The sequence below is a fragment of the Spermophilus citellus genome (assembly GCF_964194105.1).
Source record: "Spermophilus citellus genome assembly, chromosome: 2".
Lineage (NCBI taxonomy): Eukaryota > Metazoa > Chordata > Mammalia > Rodentia > Sciuridae > Spermophilus > Spermophilus citellus.
This window is the reverse complement of record NC_138183.1, coordinates 147,243,003-147,264,988: the sequence shown is the minus strand read 5'-3', so window position 1 is coordinate 147,264,988 and position 21,986 is coordinate 147,243,003. Positions and strand designations below refer to the sequence as shown.

Genomic DNA, 21,986 nt, shown 5'->3' with positions numbered 1-21,986 from the left:
TGGATTAACCCCAAAGCATCTTTTATCTGAGGAGGTTTCCAACGTAGGGCTTCCCTCTGGGAATCCTGAACAGCCCTGCAAAGAGAACACACAGCAGAGCAGCTGTCTTTTCTGGACCTGAGTTCTGAACACAGCCCCACAGGATGTGGGAGGCAGTAGTTTACCTCTTATCTTGGTTCAGCCCTAACACTAGAAGTGACACTATGGGGCAGTTGCAGAGCCAGCCTCCCATTCAATCCCCATGTGGCTTCCTCTGCCCCTTGAGGTGGAGAGGAGCAGGTGTCTTTATCACCTTTTAACTGTTAAGAAACTAAGAGATGGGGTTAAAAAAAATTGAAGATTCAGTGCAGTTTATTTTATTTGCTTTAACAAGCCTGAATTATTGCCCCTTCCATCTGATAGAAAAGGTGCCAGGTGCAGGATAGGAAAGTGAGGGGAGAGGTCTTATTCCTGATGAATCGTAGTCTAGTAGAAAACCCTCACAGATCCAGGTCATTTAAATATAGTGGGGTATGAGATGGAGGTGAACACAGGGCGCAGTGGGAGCCACAATGAGGGCCTTATCCTGTATTTCTCAGAAGAGATGGAACTTGAGCTAAAGCTAGAGGATAAAAAGCAAGGTCGGATTGCCATCCAGGGTTAGAAAGAGCTTGAGCTTGAATTGGTGTGGGATGGCAGCTCTCCTGTGGTAAGAGTGCAGATTGGGAGCTGGCAAGGGGTGAGGAACAGGGCTTGAAGTAGGGGCTAGGGCCTGGGGATCTTACCTGTGCCTTACTGAAGAGATCAAGCTTCCCCTTTGAGGGGAACACATGGCTAGATCTACATTGTAGATATGTGGCTCTGGCAGAATGAGGAGGATAAACTCAAAAAGGAGCACGGCTGGGAGGTGAGAGCCGATGCTGGGGTAGGTGTGAGGATAAAGTCTGCGGGATAGGCTTTCTGACTAGCAGGGGTGACAGTCTAGGGAGCTCCCACTGAAATAAAGCAGAGGTGAAGGAGTGGGCTTCAGGGTGCGTAAAGAAGGCAGATTTAGGCAAGTTGGATCTCATGGGCTGCAGCAGGTCACAGGGGAGATCAGTTTCCACTTCTTCTTGGCAGTTTGCCTGTCAGCATGGTGATATTAATGATAGTTAATAATATTTTGGATTAACCAGGTCCAGGGACCTGGACCTATTATGTCATCTGGTTCTACTACCTTCCACTACCCATGACAGGATCATCCAGTCTTTGCTTGAACAATCCTATCAATGGGGATATTTGCCAGATCAAAAGCTTCCACTTCACTTAGTAACACTTTGTTGTTCATTCATTTGTTCATTTATTTATTCATTCACCCATTTATTTCATTCATTCATTTATGAGTGAAAGTTCTCTGGTAATAGCCCAAATTCTCTGCATTCCAGGTTTTAACCACTGTGCTTATTGTTCTGCTCCCTCAAGACACACAACGGATATTTCCTCTCATCCAAAAGCCTTTCAGACATTTGAGGACCCTGTGCATGTCCTCCCAAGCACCTGCCTTCTATGGAAACCATCCCAGTTCCTTTCCCTGTATGCTGCAGGTTCCTGAGTCCCACCTTCTGGGTTCTGCTATAGATCTGTCTCACAATGTCAATGCCTTAAAATATGGGTAGTCTGACCCCCATAGCCTGAAACAAGTGGAAAACATTGGTCTTAATATCTGTATGGTTGGGACACTATTTCTGTTAGTAAAAACCCAACACTGAATTTTCACTTTTGACAGCCACTCAAATTGGTGACTCTTATTAATTTTTTTTTTAAAACTGAGATACCATTTATGTACAACAAGGTGCTCAGATCTTAACTACACTGTTTAATCAGTTCTGAAGGATGTATGTCCAGATGTAGAGGCTCTCCATCTCTCCAGCAAATACCCTCATGCACCTTCCCAGGAAGTGCTACCCCCCATTTTTCCGCCCATTAGAGGCAAATGCTGCTGTGATTTTATTATCCCTGTAGGATAGTTTTGCTCATTTCAGATATTCATGTTCATATTTTTTTTTGTATATTTGGCTGTTTTTGCTCAGCAAACCATTTTTGAGATTTATCCTTGAAATTTGTGTCACTAGGCTGAGTTCAGTGGAACTTAAAAACTCAAGGTTCCTTTTTTTTAATGGATTTTATTAAAGGTCAGGTGTTCCCAATCCTATATTTGATCAGGTAAAATTTTAAAACTGTGAGGCATTTTGTTTTTCTTCTTATCTGTGCATGTCCTTTTGATGTAAGAAAGCATTTTGAGTCTCATTTTTGGCATTTATTGTATTTTCTGTGCAGTAGCCTTGTACCCTTGGCCAGTTCAGTACACTCACCTTGCTGATTAGTGTCCAGATCATTGACAGATGTGTTGAGCTCTGTGAGAAATAGAGTCTTATTTTGAGTTAAGATCAGTATATCAACCCTCTGGGATTTGTTTGTTTCCCCAGCAGCAAATGTATTTTATCTAGCTGTGTGGTCCAGAAAGATCTTCCTAAAAAAATAATAATGCTATCATTATTCTGTTCTTCAAATTAAGAATTACCAGCAGGAAAAGAAAAGGGATTAGTTTGTTGTGACATGGTCCCCAGCCCTGACTTTCTTTTTCCCTCAGTGCTCTCAAATCATTGCTGCACAAGCCATTCTCAAGATTACCATTTCTTCTTTAGGTATATTAAACCATTTTTCTTCCTCTAGTCTTTGAGATCTTTGTTCTCCGTGACTCATCTAGAGATTGAGACTCTCTAATCATCCTGTCTTTTCATTCCCTAGAATTTATTTTGTATTCATTTTTCTTAAACTTTCCTGACTTTTTCACCCCTTATTTAATTTGAAGATCATTCTCCTTGATAAAGATAACAAAAATAGAAATTTTTCTTTTCTATCATTATTATTTATACCATAGAAGAATGATCTTATTACTTTCTAATCCTTGATAGAATTTAGTAGTTAACCAACCCGCTATCCCACTGACTCACGAATATACCAGTTATTTTGGTAATTTGAAATATAATACTTGACTCATTTGAACTCGAGTTACTTGGCTGCTATTCCAGCAAGCTACTAGAATTACAGCTGGAAAGAACTGGCAGACTACTGGGCTCTTTATAACTTTTTTGCTCTTAGGTATATGACTCTTTTTCCATCTTGAACACATTGTTTAAAAACATCTGAGGTATCATGGATCTTTCTGTGCAGCTACACGATGGTGTCTTGAGGTTGGCTGGCTGCCACTGCTTCCCCCTTGTAAAGTATCTATGCTTACATTTTATTATTTTATATTATTGTAGTATATTATGGATTTTCCAGCCCTCTTGAGAGTTTTCAGCCCTGGGATTATCTATATTTTTATCTGAACATTTGGAATTCTCTATTTCTAGGGCATGGGCTCTGCATCCTCTCTCTCTCGACTTCAGAACACAAAGATGACTTGCCTTGTTTTCTCCCAAGGTTCTTGTTTCTGGCATTTCACCAGCACAATTTCTCCTTTAGCGGTCAGAATTCAGTCCAAAATAGATGTCCGCTTAAACACTACATATGTCATGTGACTGTCCTTTTTCCCCAAATTCTGAAGAAGTACCATTTTCTAAATGAGCAGTTATTCTCAGATACCAAGCTGTGCCTGGCGATGCACCTGCTGGCTAGTCTATTAATGATGTCATCAAAGTCCTCTGGGAATCTTGCAAGAAAAGGGATGATTCATTTCCCGAGGTTATCTTTGGTTCAAGGAGCTCCTAAATGGAAAATTAACTTGGCAGTATACAAATAGAACGACTTGCAACTTTTTCACAGACTGGGGATTACTCCCATCTAGTCTGATTGATAGGCCACCTCTGTTGTTTGGTTTAAAAGTGATACTAAAACTTTTAACTTGTCACATTAGTTCCAGAAAGAGATTGAATGAGTTGACTTATCCACAACGGCTTCAAAACTCACTTAAATGAAAAGCATATCTGCCAGATGAGAATTTCCACTCTTACAAGATCTGTGGACATTCATTGTGTTGCTGTGTAAGCCCACCACCTGGTTGAACCTCTAGCCTTATTGTAGAAGTATCAGTTTTAGAAATCTCAGCAGGAGAGGAAGTGCTTGGATTAAGTGATGTCATACAAAGATTTATGTCAAGTATTGGAACCCCAAGGAAAGAAAACTAAAATCTCAAAAATATGAGAAAGGCGAAAGAAAAAGGTTTGTGTGTTAGGAGTTAAGAGAGACCTAGTCTCATGGTTCCAAAGAAGGCTCCCATTGAGCGGTTTCTCATGTGGAGCTTCTCGTAGCTCACTGCGTACTGAGGCAAGTAGCAGGCAGGTTTTCTTCTCTGCTTCTCCTCTCTACCCACTCCCCTCTATACAGAAGATAATTTAAAGTTAGTACAGTCTCACTAGTGCTACTTTCCTCCAAGGGCTCGCTTGCTTTTTCTGATATATTGTGTCCCTCTCAGGACATGCCTTTTCTCCAACTTAAAATTTTTTTTTTTTGGTACCAGAGGTTGAACCCAGGGGTGCTTAGCCAATGAGCCACATCCCTATCCCTTTTTATGTTTTATTTTGCTACAGGGTTTCAGGGAGTTGCTGAGGCTGACTTTGAACTCACAATCCTTCTGCTTCAGCCTCCTGAGTGCCTAGGATTACAATGTACCCAGCCAACTTTCAAAATTTTCAGACCACATGAAAGTTGGAAGACCTGTGTAAAGAATACCCATATATCTTTCCCCAGAGTCACTAATTGTAAATATTTTGCTAGTTTGGTTTACTTCTATCATCTATGTATTTAGCTATTCATCTTTTTTGAGACTGAATCATTTGAAAGTTGTAGACTCATGCCACTTCACTGCTAAATATGTACTTAAAACCCATTTCTCTAATAAATATGAGCATTTTCCTATCTACTGACACTGTTCATGTTGCACCTAAGAATACTAAGACAAAGCCTATTAGTATTATTACAAGCTATATCAATATTTTCTCAGTTGACCCATGTTGTTGTTGATGTGTGGTTTTTGAAGATTTTCCCTCAATCCAGGATTCAGTCAATCCAGAACTGGATTTGCACATTGCAAATGTGTCTACACATTGCATTTGGTTGTTATATCTCATTAGTCTCTTTTAATCTATAACAGGTTTTTTGCCTCCTTTGGTTTGTTTAGTTTTCTTGACCTTGATTTTTTTTTCCTTTGAGGAATCTGGAGCAGTCATCTCATAGAATGCCTCACATTCTAGATTTGTCCAATTGTATAGAAGAGTGCTGAGATGATGTACCATTCTCAGTATTTTACTTAGGGGACACATAATGTCAGGTTGTCCTAATATTGGTGATGCTGAGATTTGTTAAGCTTTGACTCCTCATCCATTGCAAAAATTACAGGTTCCCCTGTGTGGTGAATGATTGGTCGGTGGGTTGATATCTTTATACCATGCAAACATCTTGGTCCCCAAAACTTTCATCCAGTGGTTTTAGCATCCAGTGATTGTTCTTGTCTGATTCAATTATTAACGGTGGTGTTATAAAATTATAATTTTTAAAATTCTAGTTGTTAATCCTTATTAGGTAGTGTTCTAATATAAATTTTTTCCTTGCTTCTCTTTCTTTTAGAATCAGTAGAGGTCCATATCCTATTTTCATATCCTATTTTAGTACATAATCTGTTACTATTCTTTGTTTTTTTATGTTCAGTTTACTCTAAATTTGGCCATTTGGGGCTCCATCAGCTGGTTTCTGTGTCCTCTTGAGGTGATTGCATTAGCTCAGGCTTCCTTGCTTTCTGACACAAACATGACTGCTCCACAGTAACCAGGAGCAGACATTTCCCAAGAGCTCCTGGCTATGTGATGTGGAAACCAAGCTCTGATGGTTGAGACTGTAACTGTATCATTCCTTTTATTTGCATTGGGCAGATATAGTACAAATGAAGGAGAGACCTGGAAGACGTTCATCTTCTCTGAGAAGCCCGTGTTTGTGTATGGGCTCCTCACGGAACCTGGGGAGAAGAGCACTGTCTTCACCATCTTTGGCTCCAACAAGGAGAATGTCCACAGCTGGCTTATCCTCCAGGTCAATGCCACCGATGCCTTGGGTAAGCTGTAGCCTCCTGGGCTCTTTGTCCAACATGTTGATTGACTTCCTGATGTGTGCAAAGCATCAGCTTGGGAACTACGTCCTCAGAAGAGTTTGTGATTCAATGGGGGAAGTGGGCATCTTTAAAAAGTCAGAGAAAAACACATGGAGGTAATATGAAGGCTTACTCAATCCTTAATAGGATTGTGTATTCTTTATATTGTGGTTACATTGTACAGTCCTGGCACACAATAGGTCTGAATATTTGGCTCTTGAATATGTGGATGGATGGATGAATGAATGAATGAATGAACAAAAAAAAAATTTCCAATTCAGCAGTTCCAAGGTGATATACCCAGTGAGTGTGCTTCACCGTGGAAGGCAAAGTGCTCAGTGACGCAGGGTCCTCTCAAAGCTGTCCAGAGCCCAGTCATGATCTGCTAGTGTAGATACAGGACAGGTAAGTAAGCAAGGAGGAGGGAAGCTTGTCAGCATCCCCTCACACTCCCCATGTTCTGCTTTTTTCTTCTTCTCTGCTGTGGCCAACATTATTCCAGCTGCACAGAGTTCCTGGTGTCTTCTCACCTCCACCCATTTAACCTCTGCTAGTAGAAACCCCTTTCATGTCTCAGAATCCAACACACTTGCCACTGTATTTCAACCAGAAGACACCTCCCCTCTTTTCTATGCCCAGAAATAAGTGTTGGGCGTGCCTGGAATTGTGAATTTGTGTTTGTTATTCCCCATGTGCCATCTTCCATCAATTAGCTCATAAGACCCTTAAAAGCAAGCACATGTTCTGTGTATGTTTTATTCCTATTGGGTGGCCTCATTGCCTCATAGGCAGTGGGGTTTTACTCAGTCTTTACTGTTTGAATGGCATTGAGTTGACAATTGTGAATCTACTTCAGGTAGAATTTAATCTGAACAAAGACACTTGGAAAAAAGATGCAAGTTACCAGTATAGACATAGGCATGCTCTGGAATTCCTGCAGGAATCACCCTGCTGACATTCTCAGTGGATATGGGCAGGTGGGGTGACTCTACATGTTGTTTCACCACTCCTCAGCATTTTCCACAGAGATACTGCACTTCCAAGTAGGGCAAGCATTGTCTGCAGTGCTCTGGTGTGCCTGCGCCACAAGAGGAAGCAGGCAGGGAACAGTAACCCCGAATGACATCATCACTGCGCTCTCAGCCTGCCTGTAGTTTCCTAGGAGAGAAATGCCCTTGTGTACCTATTTTTAAAGGAAACTGATGACTATCTTCAAATAATTCAGAAGTTTGGTGCTAAAAAGGGGCTTCTTCTCCCCAGTTTCCTCAGATGAGTGTTTGTGTTTCCAGCTGCATCGTTTTCATTTGTGTGGGTGCTGCCCAGCTTCAGCACAAGCCCATTAGAGGCTCATGATGGCGCCCAAGCTCTGCACCTGTTGGATGGCAACGGGATGCACAGGAAGTAGGGGGCAGTGCTGAGGTGGGTGGCGAGACAGGAAATCCTACATGGGCCTGGCTCTGATGCTCAGTGCTTTCTTTTCTTTAGGGGTTCCCTGCACAGAGAATGACTACAAACTGTGGTCACCGTCGGATGAGCGGGGGAATGAGTGTTTGCTAGGGCACAAGACTGTTTTCAAACGGAGGACCCCCCATGCGACATGCTTTAATGGAGAAGACTTTGACAGACCCGTGGTTGTGTCCAACTGCTCCTGCACCCGGCAGGACTATGAATGGTTCGTTATTCAATTCGGGGCATCAAGTTGTATTTTTTTCACTCAACAGACATGGTCCCATCCCCCGAGGACAGGAATAGAAGGAAATAAATATTTAGTAAGCATCTTTTATGTGCCCAGAACTATGCTAGGCACTTTATACATAAGTTGTTCTCCTTAATTCTGCAGGCCTTGTAAGGCAGCAGAGGTATTTTAACCCAGAGAAATTCAGATCCCTGGGATTTGTTTCTAGGAGGGTGTCCCAAAATGGGAAATGCTGCAGGTTTCATTATAGGTAACTTGTTTTTCTTAGGACCCCTATCCCACAGGGATTTATTTCCTCATCTAAAATGTTAAAATAAATATATATATATATATATATATATATATGATTCATTTATTGCTAGAGAAAAATATCCAAGGCACTCCTAGAAACATTAAAAGTAGAAGGAGGAAGAAGTGACTCTTTTCATTCTATTGTGATCTTTGAAAGGAAGGGGAGAGCTGTGATTTGCAGTTGGGGAATTGGGAAATCTTTAGAGGAAGCCCTGGTGTAGATGGTCTTTAAGGAGACATCTTAGGGAACTCTAAGACCATGCAACAGTGGACAGTATGGGGCAGGAGTGGTGGTGGTGGTTTAGTTTGAGCAACTCGTTGGGTGACTGCAGCAGAGTCAGGAGGCAGAGACGAAGTAGAAAATGACAGAAGCAGTAGGACTGGCAGCCCTGAAGGGGATGGACCTCATTCCATAAGCAGGAAGGGCCTTGATGACTTCTGAGGTGAGTTGGTTAAAACAATGCTTAACTATAGGAAGATGATTCTAGCAATTGAGTGGACAGGATTTCTGATCTCCCCAGCAGTCTGTCTTCAGCAGGAAAGTGTTGTAGGGGTATCAATAGAACTTTGTCTTAAACATATTCAGAGCTTACATTTCAGTGGTTGCTGGGGCACCAAGGAGCTAAGTTTTGTTTGGGGCAGTGCCACACTTGTCTAAAGCCAAAACCCTGTAATAGGTTCTAGATCAGAGGTTAGAAGAGGGATCTATATAAATGTTTTAGGCTTTCTAGGTCACATGAAGTCTATGGTCTCAGTTGTAGCTACTCAGCTATGCACAGCATGGATAAAAGAAAGCAGTGGGTATAGCTATGATTCAATAAAACTTTATTAAAAAAACAGCCCACTCTGTCTGACCACTTCTAGACCATACTCTGAAACTTGTAGGTGTGAATCACCTGAGGTCTTATTAAAATGCAAATTCTGCCTCAGGAGTTCTGGGGATCTGTAGCTCTGTCAGGCTCTCAGGTAAAATGATGCTACTTATCTGCATATCTGGCCTTAGAGCAGCAAGACTTAGAACATGCAGGACATTGCCTTCAGTGCCTACTGCCAAGGTCACAGCACAGGTGCTTGAGTATTCTCAGAACTTGGTATCTCCTGAGGATCTTGGAACCAGTCTCCCTGTAGTACTGCGGGGGGTACTTTACTTCAAAATAAAATTAAGACTAAATAAAAATGCATAAGAAAATCCAACAACTCTTTAGGGTTCTTCCTTGACTGCTATTATACTTAAAAACAAAAACCAAATGTTAAGATCATCTTTCTCTGCCTACCCCCTGCCAAACAAAAATGTAAACAAGTAGAACTTGGTGTGCCTCCCTGGGAGACTGGCTGGGCCCCTGCTGGTCTATCGTGCCTTCCCTATCTGGCTTTCTGGAACCTGCTGAGTGCTTATCCCTGTTTTGTGTTTTTATTATAGACCAGAATAACTACCTGCCCTTCCCCTCATGGAGTTGACTAGTAAAATAGTGACTGGCTTTTATGTCAGGTTGTGCTCTGTCTCTATTTGCTGCTAGGAAGGGGCCAGCTTGGCTGCATAGCTCTTGATGTGTTTGATGGGATAAGGACTGTGGCACTGAAAAGGGTAACAGTCTCAAGATGGATAGTAGGAGATGAGATGAGAACAAGCAAGCTGAGATATCTACTTGTGAGCTCAGCCACTGATTGACAACTGAATTTAAAAGGCTATTTCTGATAGTCCTTTCAGATCCCACTAAGAAGCCCAGTTTTCAGCCCATACATTTACTTTCGGGGATAGTTTATTTTATGTCTTTATGTTTCTTCACATGGCCAAGACGTGTGACTTTGAAATTCTTGATGTGCCTCCTAGTAAGCAATACATTTTGTATTATGACCCTGTACCTCATGTGTGTGTGTGTGTGCATGTGCTTGGCATGCGCACACACACACACACACACACGCACATCATTAAAACAGAAGCTTTATGGGACAACATTTAAATGTGCCATGTCTTTTGCTTTCTTCCATTCTTTTGGGGGAGGGAGGAAGCTGGGCGTGGCCCTCTAAAGTACTTTCACAGCACCAAGTTGAGACTGCAGCCACACAAAGCTGCCTAAGAATTGGGCACCTTGATTTGGAGGCAAATAAGTAATTAGTTAATGCTTCATCCAGTCCCTAAAAAGATGTAAAATAGCCTTTTGGTAGGAACTGATTGAACGAATTAGACCTGTTTGATAGCATAATAGAACTTGTCGCCTTTGGAACAATTTTCTACAAATTGCTAAATGTAGATTATGTAATACAAATGACTTTGCCCTGTGTTTGGTTGTACTTTTCATATTATAAGCATTTAATACATATTTATTGAATTAAATATAGCAAGTGAAGCTTTTCAAGCAGAGCATATAAATGTGGATGATCCCTTTGAGTTACAGAATTGACACCTTGGGTGAGGCTTAGAAAATTGCTGCCTGGCTCTAGAGTTGTCAGATGTAGCTCAGAGCAGCAGTGAGGGCAGAGCTGACTCATGGGTGCTGCCCATGGAGCAGGGAAGCTTGGTCCATGTGACCCCCAGATTGTGAGAGATCTTCTGAAGCCAGCTATTGTATCCCAAAGTGTAGCAGCCCAGGTGGTTTAGACAGTATGTGGGCAGGGTCTTCAGTGGCATTGAGGCTTTAGTCAAAATAATTTTGTTTTATAAAATTCTTTTTAAACTTTTCTTTTAATTCTTCTGGTTAGGTCAAGAGAAAGTTTCACTGAATGCTAGTAATTCTTTAACTTTTGTTAATCCCTTTTAGCCAAGAAGAGAAGGCACCACTAGAATCTTTGGACTCCAGTTAGGGAACTGGATCTACATAAAATTTAATATTATTTGGTTCGGAGTATCAGGATTTGTATTGTTTTGTTCTGTTTATGGCATGTAATAGTGGTTTTCCAATTCTGGTTTGGATAAAAATTGTCTTTTGCAGATGTACTTCAGTGTAAAAAATGAGTATTCTTTAAAGTGGCATGTCAAATAACCCATAATACAAGTGATGGTGTGGTAAAAGGAACAGGGTTGAAACTGAAGTGCCTCAAGTTTGTAAAGCAGTGGCCTGAACTAAACCCAATTGCCTTTCAGTGACTTTGGCTTCAAGATGAGTGAAGATTTGTCCCTAGAAGTGTGTGTTCCAGACCCAGAATTCTCCGGGAAGTCCTACTCCCCGCCTGTGCCTTGTCTTGTGGGCTCTACCTATCGGAGAACAAGAGGGTATGTATCACACAGGTTGCCAAGTGAGGTGCACACAGGATCTGCACAGAGGGTGAGAATCCAGGACCACCTAGGCTTCTTTCACTTTCTACATTGTAGAACTCTTAATTTATCAGATTGTAAATAGCTGGGCAGGTTTAAAATGGTGGTGCCTGCAGACTCACCTGTTCCCAGAGAGAAAACACTTGCAAGTCCGTAAGCTTTTCTGCAACATGAAAGTCATAAATGTCAGCAAGGACACATCTTGAGAGGAGATATGTCTAAATGTTTTGCCCAGAGCAGTACACTAAATGGCCTGGGCCTATTAAGTCAATTATGAGCAGAACTGACCTAGAATCTCCAAACACCTTCCTCCTCGTGCTGTAGGGAAATGTATGGGTGGAATCTGTTGTCCATGGTGGGAATTGTGTTCCCAGTTGGGGGTCCCTCCATGACTAATCTTTGGTGTTTCTGACCTCTTACTTTGTGTGTGCATGGGGGGGTTGACAGCTACCGGAAGATTTCTGGGGACACCTGCAGTGGAGGAGACGTGGAAGCACGACTGGAAGGAGAGCTGGTTCCTTGTCCCCTGGCAGGTGAGAGGCGATTTCTTCTCTATGGCTTCTTGAAATATCATTGAAGTCTTATCTGGATCTTACCTCAGTCAGGCTTGTGGCTCTTCTAACTTAGTGGAGGAAAAATAAGCGAAATTATAAGCATCAGAGTTCCCTTTTCCTCTTAAGATTAGCATCTAAACTAATTTATATATAGTCTTGCATCTTTAAAGGAATGGAAAATATTTACTATGGGCTCAGTTTTTTGAAGGATATCCCTCTGTTCATTGAAAAGGATATTTGGTGACTGTTGTGTGCTAGGCCCAGGGTGGGGGCCAAGGGTGCCCACAGGCTTTTGTGTTCTTCATCTGTTGTTGCCATTGAATTTAAAGATACCTATGGCTTCGTGGGAGGTAACTTAGTGGTTTGTCTTAATTTTGTAATAATTATAGCTAATATAGTAATGGAATTTTGCAGATTTTAATGTACTTTTCCATGCATAGGCAGTTTAATCCTTTTAACACCCAAATGAAGCACATATTATCAGCTTCACTTAATATGTACATATCTATGAAAAAGCAAGCATGTCCAGAAGAGAGGATAAGAAAACTTACCCAAGGTCACATATCCAGTAAGTGACAGAGTTAAAATTCAAACTCTTGGGTCTATTCCTTTCATTGGACATCACCCAAATGGCATTCCTATTATTCAGAAGATCATTATTCCTACTAATTTTGGAAGACTTCTTTGGGATGATTACACATGCCATAAAGGTGTACTATATTCCAAAATGTGTTTCAGATTGATTTTCTGGGAATGTAACATGAATATTTGTTACACAGACATGAAATTATAATACCTTAAAAAAGAGTTAACCTCATGGCCTCTCTTCTTTCTTCACTCTGTTTATTTATTCAGATCTTCCTTCTTCCCTGTGAGCCCTTCTCTTGCTCACTCTGCTCGGTGAGGGCAGAGGATGAGCTGACTTCCATAGCGTGGTGGTGTCCAGTGGAACAGCCACAGGTGCCAAACAAGTCATGAAAGCCGCGTGTAGGGCAGAGCAGCCTCTCCTGCTCCCTGTTCCCTGCTTGCCCTGGTGTTTTTCATGCTAAGCTCATTAGTCCTTTAATTTAATCTTCCATCACTACCAGAGTAATTAAAAAAGAACCACTGCTTCAGCAGATTCCTACAAATGAGCAGATAATATTCAGATATTCCCCTCACAAGTGCTGTTATTGATGAGGACTTGGTGAGGAGGCTTTGAGTGATGGCTCTAAAGGGCTTAGAGTACATACTTTTGTAATAAATATTTCCAAAGATAATTCAGCAAGGGACAAAACAGCTTGTATAAAGCCATCAAAACTGGCAGGAAAGCTATTTTCTCTTTTGATAGGAGAGGGTAGAATAAGGAATGAAGTAGAAAAGTCTCATTTCAGTATAAACCACCTCCTAAATGTCAAAGAAGCAGCAGAAGGCTAAAAAAGAAAGGAAATAGAAGGCAGGGAAGTACCCAGAAAGAAAAAGATGTTTTCATAAGGCTAATGGGAACCAGAACATTTTGCAAAGATGAGGTAGTCTGGGCATCTGGAAGGATTTTTATAATGCAGTAATTTTTCTTTTTTTTTGATAACTCTTAACAACACACATTTCCATGCTGTGCTTACATATGGTCGGCACTGGCCAAGCATTCTGTTCCTTTTCTAGATTAGGCATTATACACTGAGGCACTGCATGCTGCTCTCTGTCTAATCTTGAAGCAGGTTTTTCTAGACTTGGGCTCTTCTTTGTTTCTTGGAAGAAACAAAGCACCATGGGAACTACAGGGACAACTGAAAGGAGGCATTTGATTATCATTTGATAGCTTTTGAAGTAAAGTGAGCTCCAAAGAAAAGAAGGCATACTTACCTATTAGAAACTGTAGGTGGATTCACTTTTTGAGGTATTGTTTCTCCTGATGGAGTCCAGAGGGGGCTAATCCAGGCATGCAGCACTGGGAGTCACATCTTGGTCCCACGTGCACCACACTGTCAAATGGATGCTTACTTTTTTTTTTTTTCCTTCATTTTTTAAGAACTTTTTACTGTTAGACTCTCTGGGGAGATGACTCAAGTTAACAAATATCCAAATATAGGGACAGACTCAAAAAATAGCAGTTCAACTTCATCCTTAAGCCTGGCTTCTCCTAATCCTCCTTTGTCTAATCCCTCTCTGGTGCCATTGTGGCACACCTCTGGGTTTTGCCTGTGAGGTTTGTTTTCTCCAACTTCTCTGGGTTGGGTGCTCACATTTATTCATTTATTACAAAGGATTTTACAAAGAATGCAGGTAAACAGCAATAAGGAAGATCGTGCTGGGTGAGGTGACGGACTGTGAAGCTTCTGTTCCCTTGCTGGGTGCACTGCCCTCCACGCACCTCCATGGGTTGGGCTGACTGAAGCTCCCACATAGAGACTGTCGACAGGGATGCTGAGGTTTTGCTCCTCTCCACTCCTGTGGAAGAGCCTGGATGTCTTCCACGCTGTTTCCTAGGTGGAAAAGAAAGAGTGCTAGGTTTTCCTGTTACTGATTATCTGACTTAGGTACATCTCTTCGGCCGCATGGGCCTCTATTTCTGTATCTTAAGAAGTGGCAACCTGAGGATGTAGCTCAGTGGTAGAACTTGGTCTTAGCACCTGCAAGGTCCTGGCTTTGATCCTTAGTGTGTGAGTGTGCACACACACACACACACACACACACACACACACACAAAATAAGAGCAGCAGCAGGAGGAGCTGGGGTCCCCCTGTTCTCTTTATGTAGATCATTAGTATCTACATAAAAAGAGGCATCATAGTTGTCATGTTTTAAAATATAGACTATGAATACCTGGGTTCAGATCTTGGTTCTGCCACTTACTAGTTGTATGGTGTTAGACAAGTAACTTAGCCTCTCTGGTCGCAGTTTTCTCATTTGTAAAACTGGCTTCATGATAGCTCTTCTATCACGCAGTTGTTGGGAGGATTAAGCAGTGCCTAGCATGTGGCAAGTACATTGTATGTTTCTTGAGCAGAAAGAAAGTCTTTGTGATGATTATATTGCAAAATATCTTATAAATAGTCCAGAACAATTATTATTTTGAAAATCTGACAAATTGGTATGATTGCCACATGTCATTGTGAACAATATGAATGAACAAACTGGTTAGAAAACTTAGTGGATGTGAGGTAGCCTCTAAAATCTCATGTGAGACAATGCAAGGTGTTCAGAGGTGAAACGGTTAGATTTGAGAGCTGGAACCTACTCAGTGGATTAATCTGTTTGATGGATTCATAATCTGAAAATCATAATGGGTGGTAACTATAAGCAGGTAGTGTGTGGCTGGAGGAGAGGCTCCCTGGGAGGGTGCCTTTGGGGTTTTATATTTTGCCCCTGGCACTTGCTTTTGTGTTTCCCACTGCCGTGTGCTGACAGCTTTTCTCCACCATGCCCTTCTGCCATGATGTTCTGCCGCAGCTTGGGCCCAGAACAATGGAACCACTCAACCATGGACTGAACCTCTGAAACCATGAACTCAAAATAAACTTTCCCTTCCCTAAGTTGTTCTTGCAGGTATTTTGGTCATAGAGATGAAAAGCTGACACAGTTAGTTCCAAGTCTTCAATGACTAATGGTGTCTGGTTAATGAGATGATGATGTTGTTATTCAGGTTTCCTTCACGATAACCAGCTGGGAAAGGTTTATTTTAGCTCACAGTTTTAGAGGTGTCAGTCCATGAGTGGTGGCCAGGAACTAAAAGAGCAGCAGCAGGAGGAGCTGGGGTCCCACTGTTCTCTTATAAAGGTCACACTCCCAGTGACCTAAAACCTGTGAGGCCCCACTTCTTAAAGGTTCCATAACTTTCCAATAGCATCAAGCTGAAGACCAAGTCCTTAACTCATGGGTCTTTAGGTACACTTTGGTGCTATGGGACAGTCAGAAGGAGAGAGAGAACATGGTGATTGGTCTCATTGATATTGGCAAGTGTGACTCTGAAGACTTAGAGGTGGAATGCAAAGTGTGGATATTGAAGCAAGTATACTGGGGTATCTAGATTTAAAAAAACATCTAACGGGTAAAACATTTGCAGATGAAGAAACAGATTCACTGGCATTCAAATAACCTGCTCAAGGCAGAAATATCATCCATGATATATGCCTTCCAGGTTTGGATTCCTAGTTTTTTTCAGTTGATATAGACCATGTAACAGTGGTGTTGAAGTTTGTGTATTTTAAAAAAAAAAAAAAAAAAAAAGGTCAGATCAGCTAGGAGCTCTTCAGCATCCCCCAGGTCCACTCTCCGTTGCTTGTGTATCTGGCAGAGGAGAACGAATTCATCCTGTACGCCATGCGGAAGTCCATCCACCGCTATGACCTCGCCTCTGGAGCCACAGAGCAGTTGCCTCTTAGTGGGCTTCGGGCAGCTGTGGCCCTGGATTTTGACTATGAACGAAACTGCTTATATTGGTCTGATCTAGCGTTGGATATCATCCAGGTGAGTCAGCCATTGGTCTGCTTCTGGGGGTTGCAAAGCTGGGGATCAGATTTCATCCTCATACATGCTAGGCAAGCTGTCTATTACTGCATTTTAAGGGAGAGAGAGTTTATCTTTATTCATTGTCTATGTAATCATTTTAGAAACACAGTTCCAACAACTTTTACCTATATTCTTAACCCAACAGAAATTATACAGTGTCTGGGTATCTTGGGGGTGAGGAAGGGGGTGACCGTGAGTATAGCTGTCCCAAGGATAGCACCTGATGGCTAAGAGCCTTACAAGGGAAGAGCAGCTGTGAAGGCAGATACAGGAACTCAGAAATAGCAGCAGTTTGGTTTCATTATTTTTAAAAGCAGACACATGCATCTGAGTAATCTCTGACCTCATTAATGTGATATAGCACATAGTTTAGTAACCAGTGTTCATGACGCTAATGTAGAGTAATATAAAGGATTAAATTCTGTTCGTTGTTTTGTTTAAAACAGGAAACCATAATACATTTTGGAAATGCCCCTTATTAAAACTCAGCTTCATGTGCCTGGAAAATTTAACAGTGTAAAACATCTCATCCCTTGGCAATCCTGCCAGCTGAATAAAGGGTCACTGTCCACGAGACTGATTTGGCAGAAGATCATCTGAGCATTTCATAGCATTTACTGCTGTTTTTCTCTCTAGCGCCTCTGTTTGAATGGGAGTACAGGGCAAGAAGTGATCATCGATTCTGGCCTGGAGACTGTGGAAGCTTTGGCCTTTGAACCTCTCAGCCAGTTACTTTACTGGGTGGATGCTGGCTTCAAGAAGATTGAGGTATGTGTATCCCCATGTTTTTCTTGATTAAATGATCAGGGGAGCACCTGGGCTTTGATCCAGATTTGACACGGGGGTGGGAGCCAGTGTGTTAAGTTACTCTGGCAATTTTCTAAGAATTTCCAAAGAATGGAAAGGCTAAGCCCTTAGGAGAAGAGGAAAGGAGGGGGAGGGTTGGTCCCAGAATGATTACTCACTGCCATAAAAGTCCCAGGTGAGAACATGGTGTCTGATGTCATCAGAGATAACGTCATTAAGATAACTGAAAGTTTATACTTTGGCTAACAGAAGCATAATGCAATAACAATAATGATAATGTTGCCATATTGGTAACAGTCCAGTAATAATGCTAGAGTAATAATGACAGTGTCATCATCATCATTATTATCTGTAATAATAATACAGATATTATTGCCTATAATTTAGCTACCCCCAAAACGTATTCAACCTTACATGTGCAAGGCAACATGAGGGTAATAAATGACTTATACACCACCAAAAACATTGGGTTGAGGAATATAGGTCTGCCCAATTCCTGAAGGTAGTGCTGAGGCCAGGGACACTGCCTCAGCAGCTCTTTGTACTGGTGCTACATGGAAGTATAGCATGCGGGTCTTCAAAGTGGGAAGTATAGTAAAAGCAGGGAGGTGCAGAGGCAAGTGAGGTTGCAAGACCAAAGAAACACTTGAGAGGAGCTTCGAGTTCAAGCTTTACTCTACCAGCTAAGTGATATGGTGCAAGGAACTCGGCTTCTTTAGCTTCCGTCTCTTCATGTGTCAAATGAAGATTGATTTATTCACTCAGCCATTTGACAAGTGCTTTGGTGCATGATATGTGATAGCTCTGAACTTAGGCTCTAATGATGTCACACTGAGCAAGAAGACCTTGTGCAAGTTCCTGTTCCGATAGACCTTAAGTTTCAATAAGGACAAAATGATAAAGAAATAAAGAAACCCGTTCTGTTGTGATGAGTCCTGCAAAGAACTTAAGTGCAGGTGGTGTGATTACATGGCTGGGGAGTGGAGCATTAGGAAAGGCAGACAGGGGAGGCCTCCTGAGGCTGTGGCATCTGAGCTCAGCCTGCTGGTTGCAGTGTGCCCCTCATTGGGATGCTGACAGAAGTGAACAAGATGCAGAGTGCCTGGTATCTACCAAGTGCTGCCTTAGTGGTTTTGTTATTGCTATTTCTGTCCTTTATTTACTTATGTGTTGCCAGAACTTTGTGAGGTGCTAGAAAAATGCATCTGCCCTTTCATAGGCTTGTTGAGTGACTCCTGCTTAACTCAAATACTGTTTGTGCAAAGTGGTATAGGATGAGTCCACGAGCTCTTGGATGAAGTGGGTTAGAAGAGTTAGGAAGGGAGGTCAACCCAGAGCTGTTTTGAAGGAAAGTTACTGTGTGTTTAGAGCAAGTAGTCGGGAGGGCAGGCCTGTGATGAGTATGGCGGGAGCAGAGTAGTGAGTATATATCAGGCTCGAGGATCGTGGGGACTGCGCAGCTAGAGTGGAAGAGGGAGAATGTGGGGCTTGTTCTTGGACTTTTTGTTGCAAGGCTGCTACGTAGAGAATGGGCTGTATCGGGCCATTGGTGGAGGGTGGAGTAACATGAGTGTGTTAAATAAATAACACAAGATTAAGACAAGTCCTCCATATCTGTGGGTTTCACATCAGTGGATTAAAAATATTCAAAAACCAAAACGAAACTGTACTGAGCATGTACAGACCTTTTTTCTTGTCACGATTCTCTAAACAACACTGTAACAACTATTTACACAGGATTTACATTGTATTAGGTATTATAAGTAGTCTGGAGAGGATTTATAGTATATAGGAGAATGTGTGTAGGTTACAGGCAAATGCTTTACAATATTATATAAGAGACTTGTGCATCCTTGGATTTTGAACCAGCTCTGTGGATACCAAAGGGTAAAGCAAGGGTGACCACTTAACTCTGCAGATCATTGTGTGGTAGGAAGTGCACACATAGTTCCGACTACTCTCAGACTATGTGAAAATTGGCACATGAGCCTGAGGAGGGATCAGCTCATTCTGACTGGAAATGAAGGCAGGTTTCCAGATGGTCTGGAACTGGAATCATGCAGATGTGTGGGGGATGGGCTGGGGGAGGTACCTCTGTAGGCAGGGGCTGATAGAGGACTTTGGCAATGTGGGTCTTTTTTTTTTTTTTTAGTTGTAGTTGGACACAATACCTTTATTTTATTTTTATGTGGTGCTGAGGTTCGCACTCAGCGCCCTGCACACACTAGACCAGCACTCTACCGCTGAGCCACAATCCCCCCACCCCCACAATGTGGGTCTCTTAAGGAGCTCAGATCCATTCTGGCCTTTTCTTTTCCTCCTCTTTTCGTCAGGTAGCTAATTCAGATGGTGACTTCCGACTTACAATCGTCAATTCCTCTGTGTTGGATCGGCCTAGGGCTCTGGTCCTAGTGCCTCAAGAGGGGTAAGTGTGTCCCCAAAAGAAAGTCAGCATTGTGTCCAATGCTGCAACAGTAGGTTCTCATAGAAATGTAAACTTCTGGGCAAAACTCTGCTTCTCATGAATATGATAGAAATAACCTATTAACTGAGAATTTTGAAACCACACCTTAGCCATCAAGGCCAGGTAACTCCATTCACTTTTCATTAGCAAGTACCAGACTCTGGAGGCATCCAAATGTCTCACATCTGTGAGGTGTTTTTTCAGTAAAGGTAATGGTGAAAGGGACTCTCCAGACACGGCAGGCCCTCTCATGTATTATAAGGATTGTTTTATCTTTAGTTTCATGCATGGCACAAATATTTAATTCAATTCATCTTTTCTCTGCCTTCCCTCATATCCAGCACTTATAGGTTTTCTTACTCAAAATTAGTATGTACTCGGGCTGGGACTGTAGCTTAGTAGCAGAGCACTTGCCTAGCATGAATGAGGCACTGGGTGCAATCCTCAGCACCACAGAAAGATAAATAAATAAATGCATACAATAAAATAATTATTTAAAAAAAGTAGTATTGTGTTTAGGGAATGCAAAGTGGATTTTTTTTGTTTTGTTTTTGTTTTTTTGTTTTTTAATTAACTGAAGGGAGCACAACTAACAGGAAAATTCTGGATTAATTTTCCCTGCCTTTCATGTCTGCTAGTTTTTATGATCAAAATTAGTCCTTTTTTTTTAAAAAAAGAAAGGATCTTAAAATAATCTATGTACTTGGTTAAAATATTAAAAGAGAACAAAAGTGTATGAAACAAAAGTATTTGGTATTTGTTTTCCTCCTCCTCCTCTTTTTTTTTTTTCTTTTCTTGCATTTTGGGGATTGACCCCACTCGCTCCCTACCACTGAGCTACAGATACATCTCCAATCATTTTTTAAAAAATTGTGTTTTTAGACAAAGTCTCACTAAATTTTCCAGAGTTGGCCTTGAACTTACAGTTCTTTTGCCTCAGCCTTCTATGCCTCAGCTGGGATTATAGATGTGCAACACCATGCCCAGTTTCTCTGTTCTTCTTAACCCTTTACCCTCATACATCCTAGGGGTGGTGATTTTTAGTAGTTTCTTATGTATTGTTTAGAATCATTTTTACCCATGTACAAACTTTATCCTTAAGTCACAGGTCCCCCCCTACATTCATGCACCAGATTGAATCAGTGTATTTACAACTTTGTAACTTTTAAAAAGTATCTGTTTTGAAGATAGTTTCATTTGAACACATATAGATTTCCAGGTTTCATGGTGTTTTGTGGTATGTACTATTATATATCAGTTCCTATACCAATTAACATTTAGATTAATATACATATCTGTACATTTCTTTGTACATTATCTTTGCCTAATTTGACTATAGGTGAATTTTAGTAGAGGAATTTCTGAGTCAAGGAATTAAGTGGTTTCAAATATTAGGATTACTGATAACTAAAATAATGATTGTTCTAGAGGGATCACTTTCCTATATGGAGAGGAGTATTTGAGCTCCTCTTTCTCCCATTTTGACGAGGTATGTGATTTATCCCCATTTTGACCAGGGTCATGTTCTGGACCGACTGGGGGGACCTGAAGCCTGGGATTTATCGGAGCAACATGGATGGCTCTGCTGCTCATCGTCTTGTTTCAGAGGACGTCAAGTGGCCCAACGGCATCTCTGTGGATGACCAGTGGATCTACTGGACAGATGCCTACCTGGACTGCATTGAACGGATCACTTTTAGTGGCCAGCAACGCTCGGTCATTCTGGACAACCTCCCGCACCCCTATGCCATTGCTGTCTTCAAGGTGAGTCCTTATTTGTCCCACCATCAGGCAGTCTGGCAGAGTAGGTAAAGAGCATACTAAGGTCCAAAGCTGGGGACTTTTGGGGTCTCACAGAGATGCTGTCTGACTTAGGAAATCTGTTCTTTTCTAAATTTGAGATAATTCACTTCAGCCCATACCAGATATAGGTGCCGGAGTCCTGGCCACTACCACTACTCACAATTCAAAGGTTAAGAGTTAAGGTTATTTCTTAAGACTGTTCTGAGCTTGCCTCTAGTGCCAAGAGCCTCTGTTTCTTTGTATCTTGTGAGGTTTGCTCACTTTATTCCCTACTGAGAGAGATAAGCTACATACCACATGTATGTTTTAATTCAGAGAACAGAACAGTTCTCTCGATCCTTGGGAAGCAGGTTTTGAACTGAGCAGCTTGGTCAAACTTGAATGCTTCTCTAATAGTTTCTTTTGTGTAGTAGCTCCTTCATGTGGATTTGGTGATGTTTGGATCAAACCACTGATGCTTACATTCAAGTGGAATTTTGATCAGATCAGTCATTCAGACAATAACTGTTAGTTGTCTCTTGGGTAGG

General features: G+C 41.6%; 1 protein-coding gene across 1 annotated transcript in view; it reads left to right on the top strand.

The window, feature by feature from the left end:
- Window positions 1-21,986, top strand: part of SORL1 (sortilin related receptor 1) — a 162,934-nt gene that overhangs the window by 73,453 nt on the left and 67,495 nt on the right. The window contains exons 13-20 of the mRNA XM_081281228.1: window positions 5,889-6,067; window positions 7,589-7,775; window positions 11,173-11,301; window positions 11,791-11,876; window positions 16,171-16,343; window positions 17,022-17,153; window positions 19,526-19,617; window positions 21,174-21,420. Of these exons, the coding sequence (XP_081137354.1) occupies window positions 5,889-6,067; window positions 7,589-7,775; window positions 11,173-11,301; window positions 11,791-11,876; window positions 16,171-16,343; window positions 17,022-17,153; window positions 19,526-19,617; window positions 21,174-21,420 (1,225 nt within the window). The remainder of the gene's footprint in view (window positions 1-5,888; window positions 6,068-7,588; window positions 7,776-11,172; window positions 11,302-11,790; window positions 11,877-16,170; window positions 16,344-17,021; window positions 17,154-19,525; window positions 19,618-21,173; window positions 21,421-21,986) is intronic.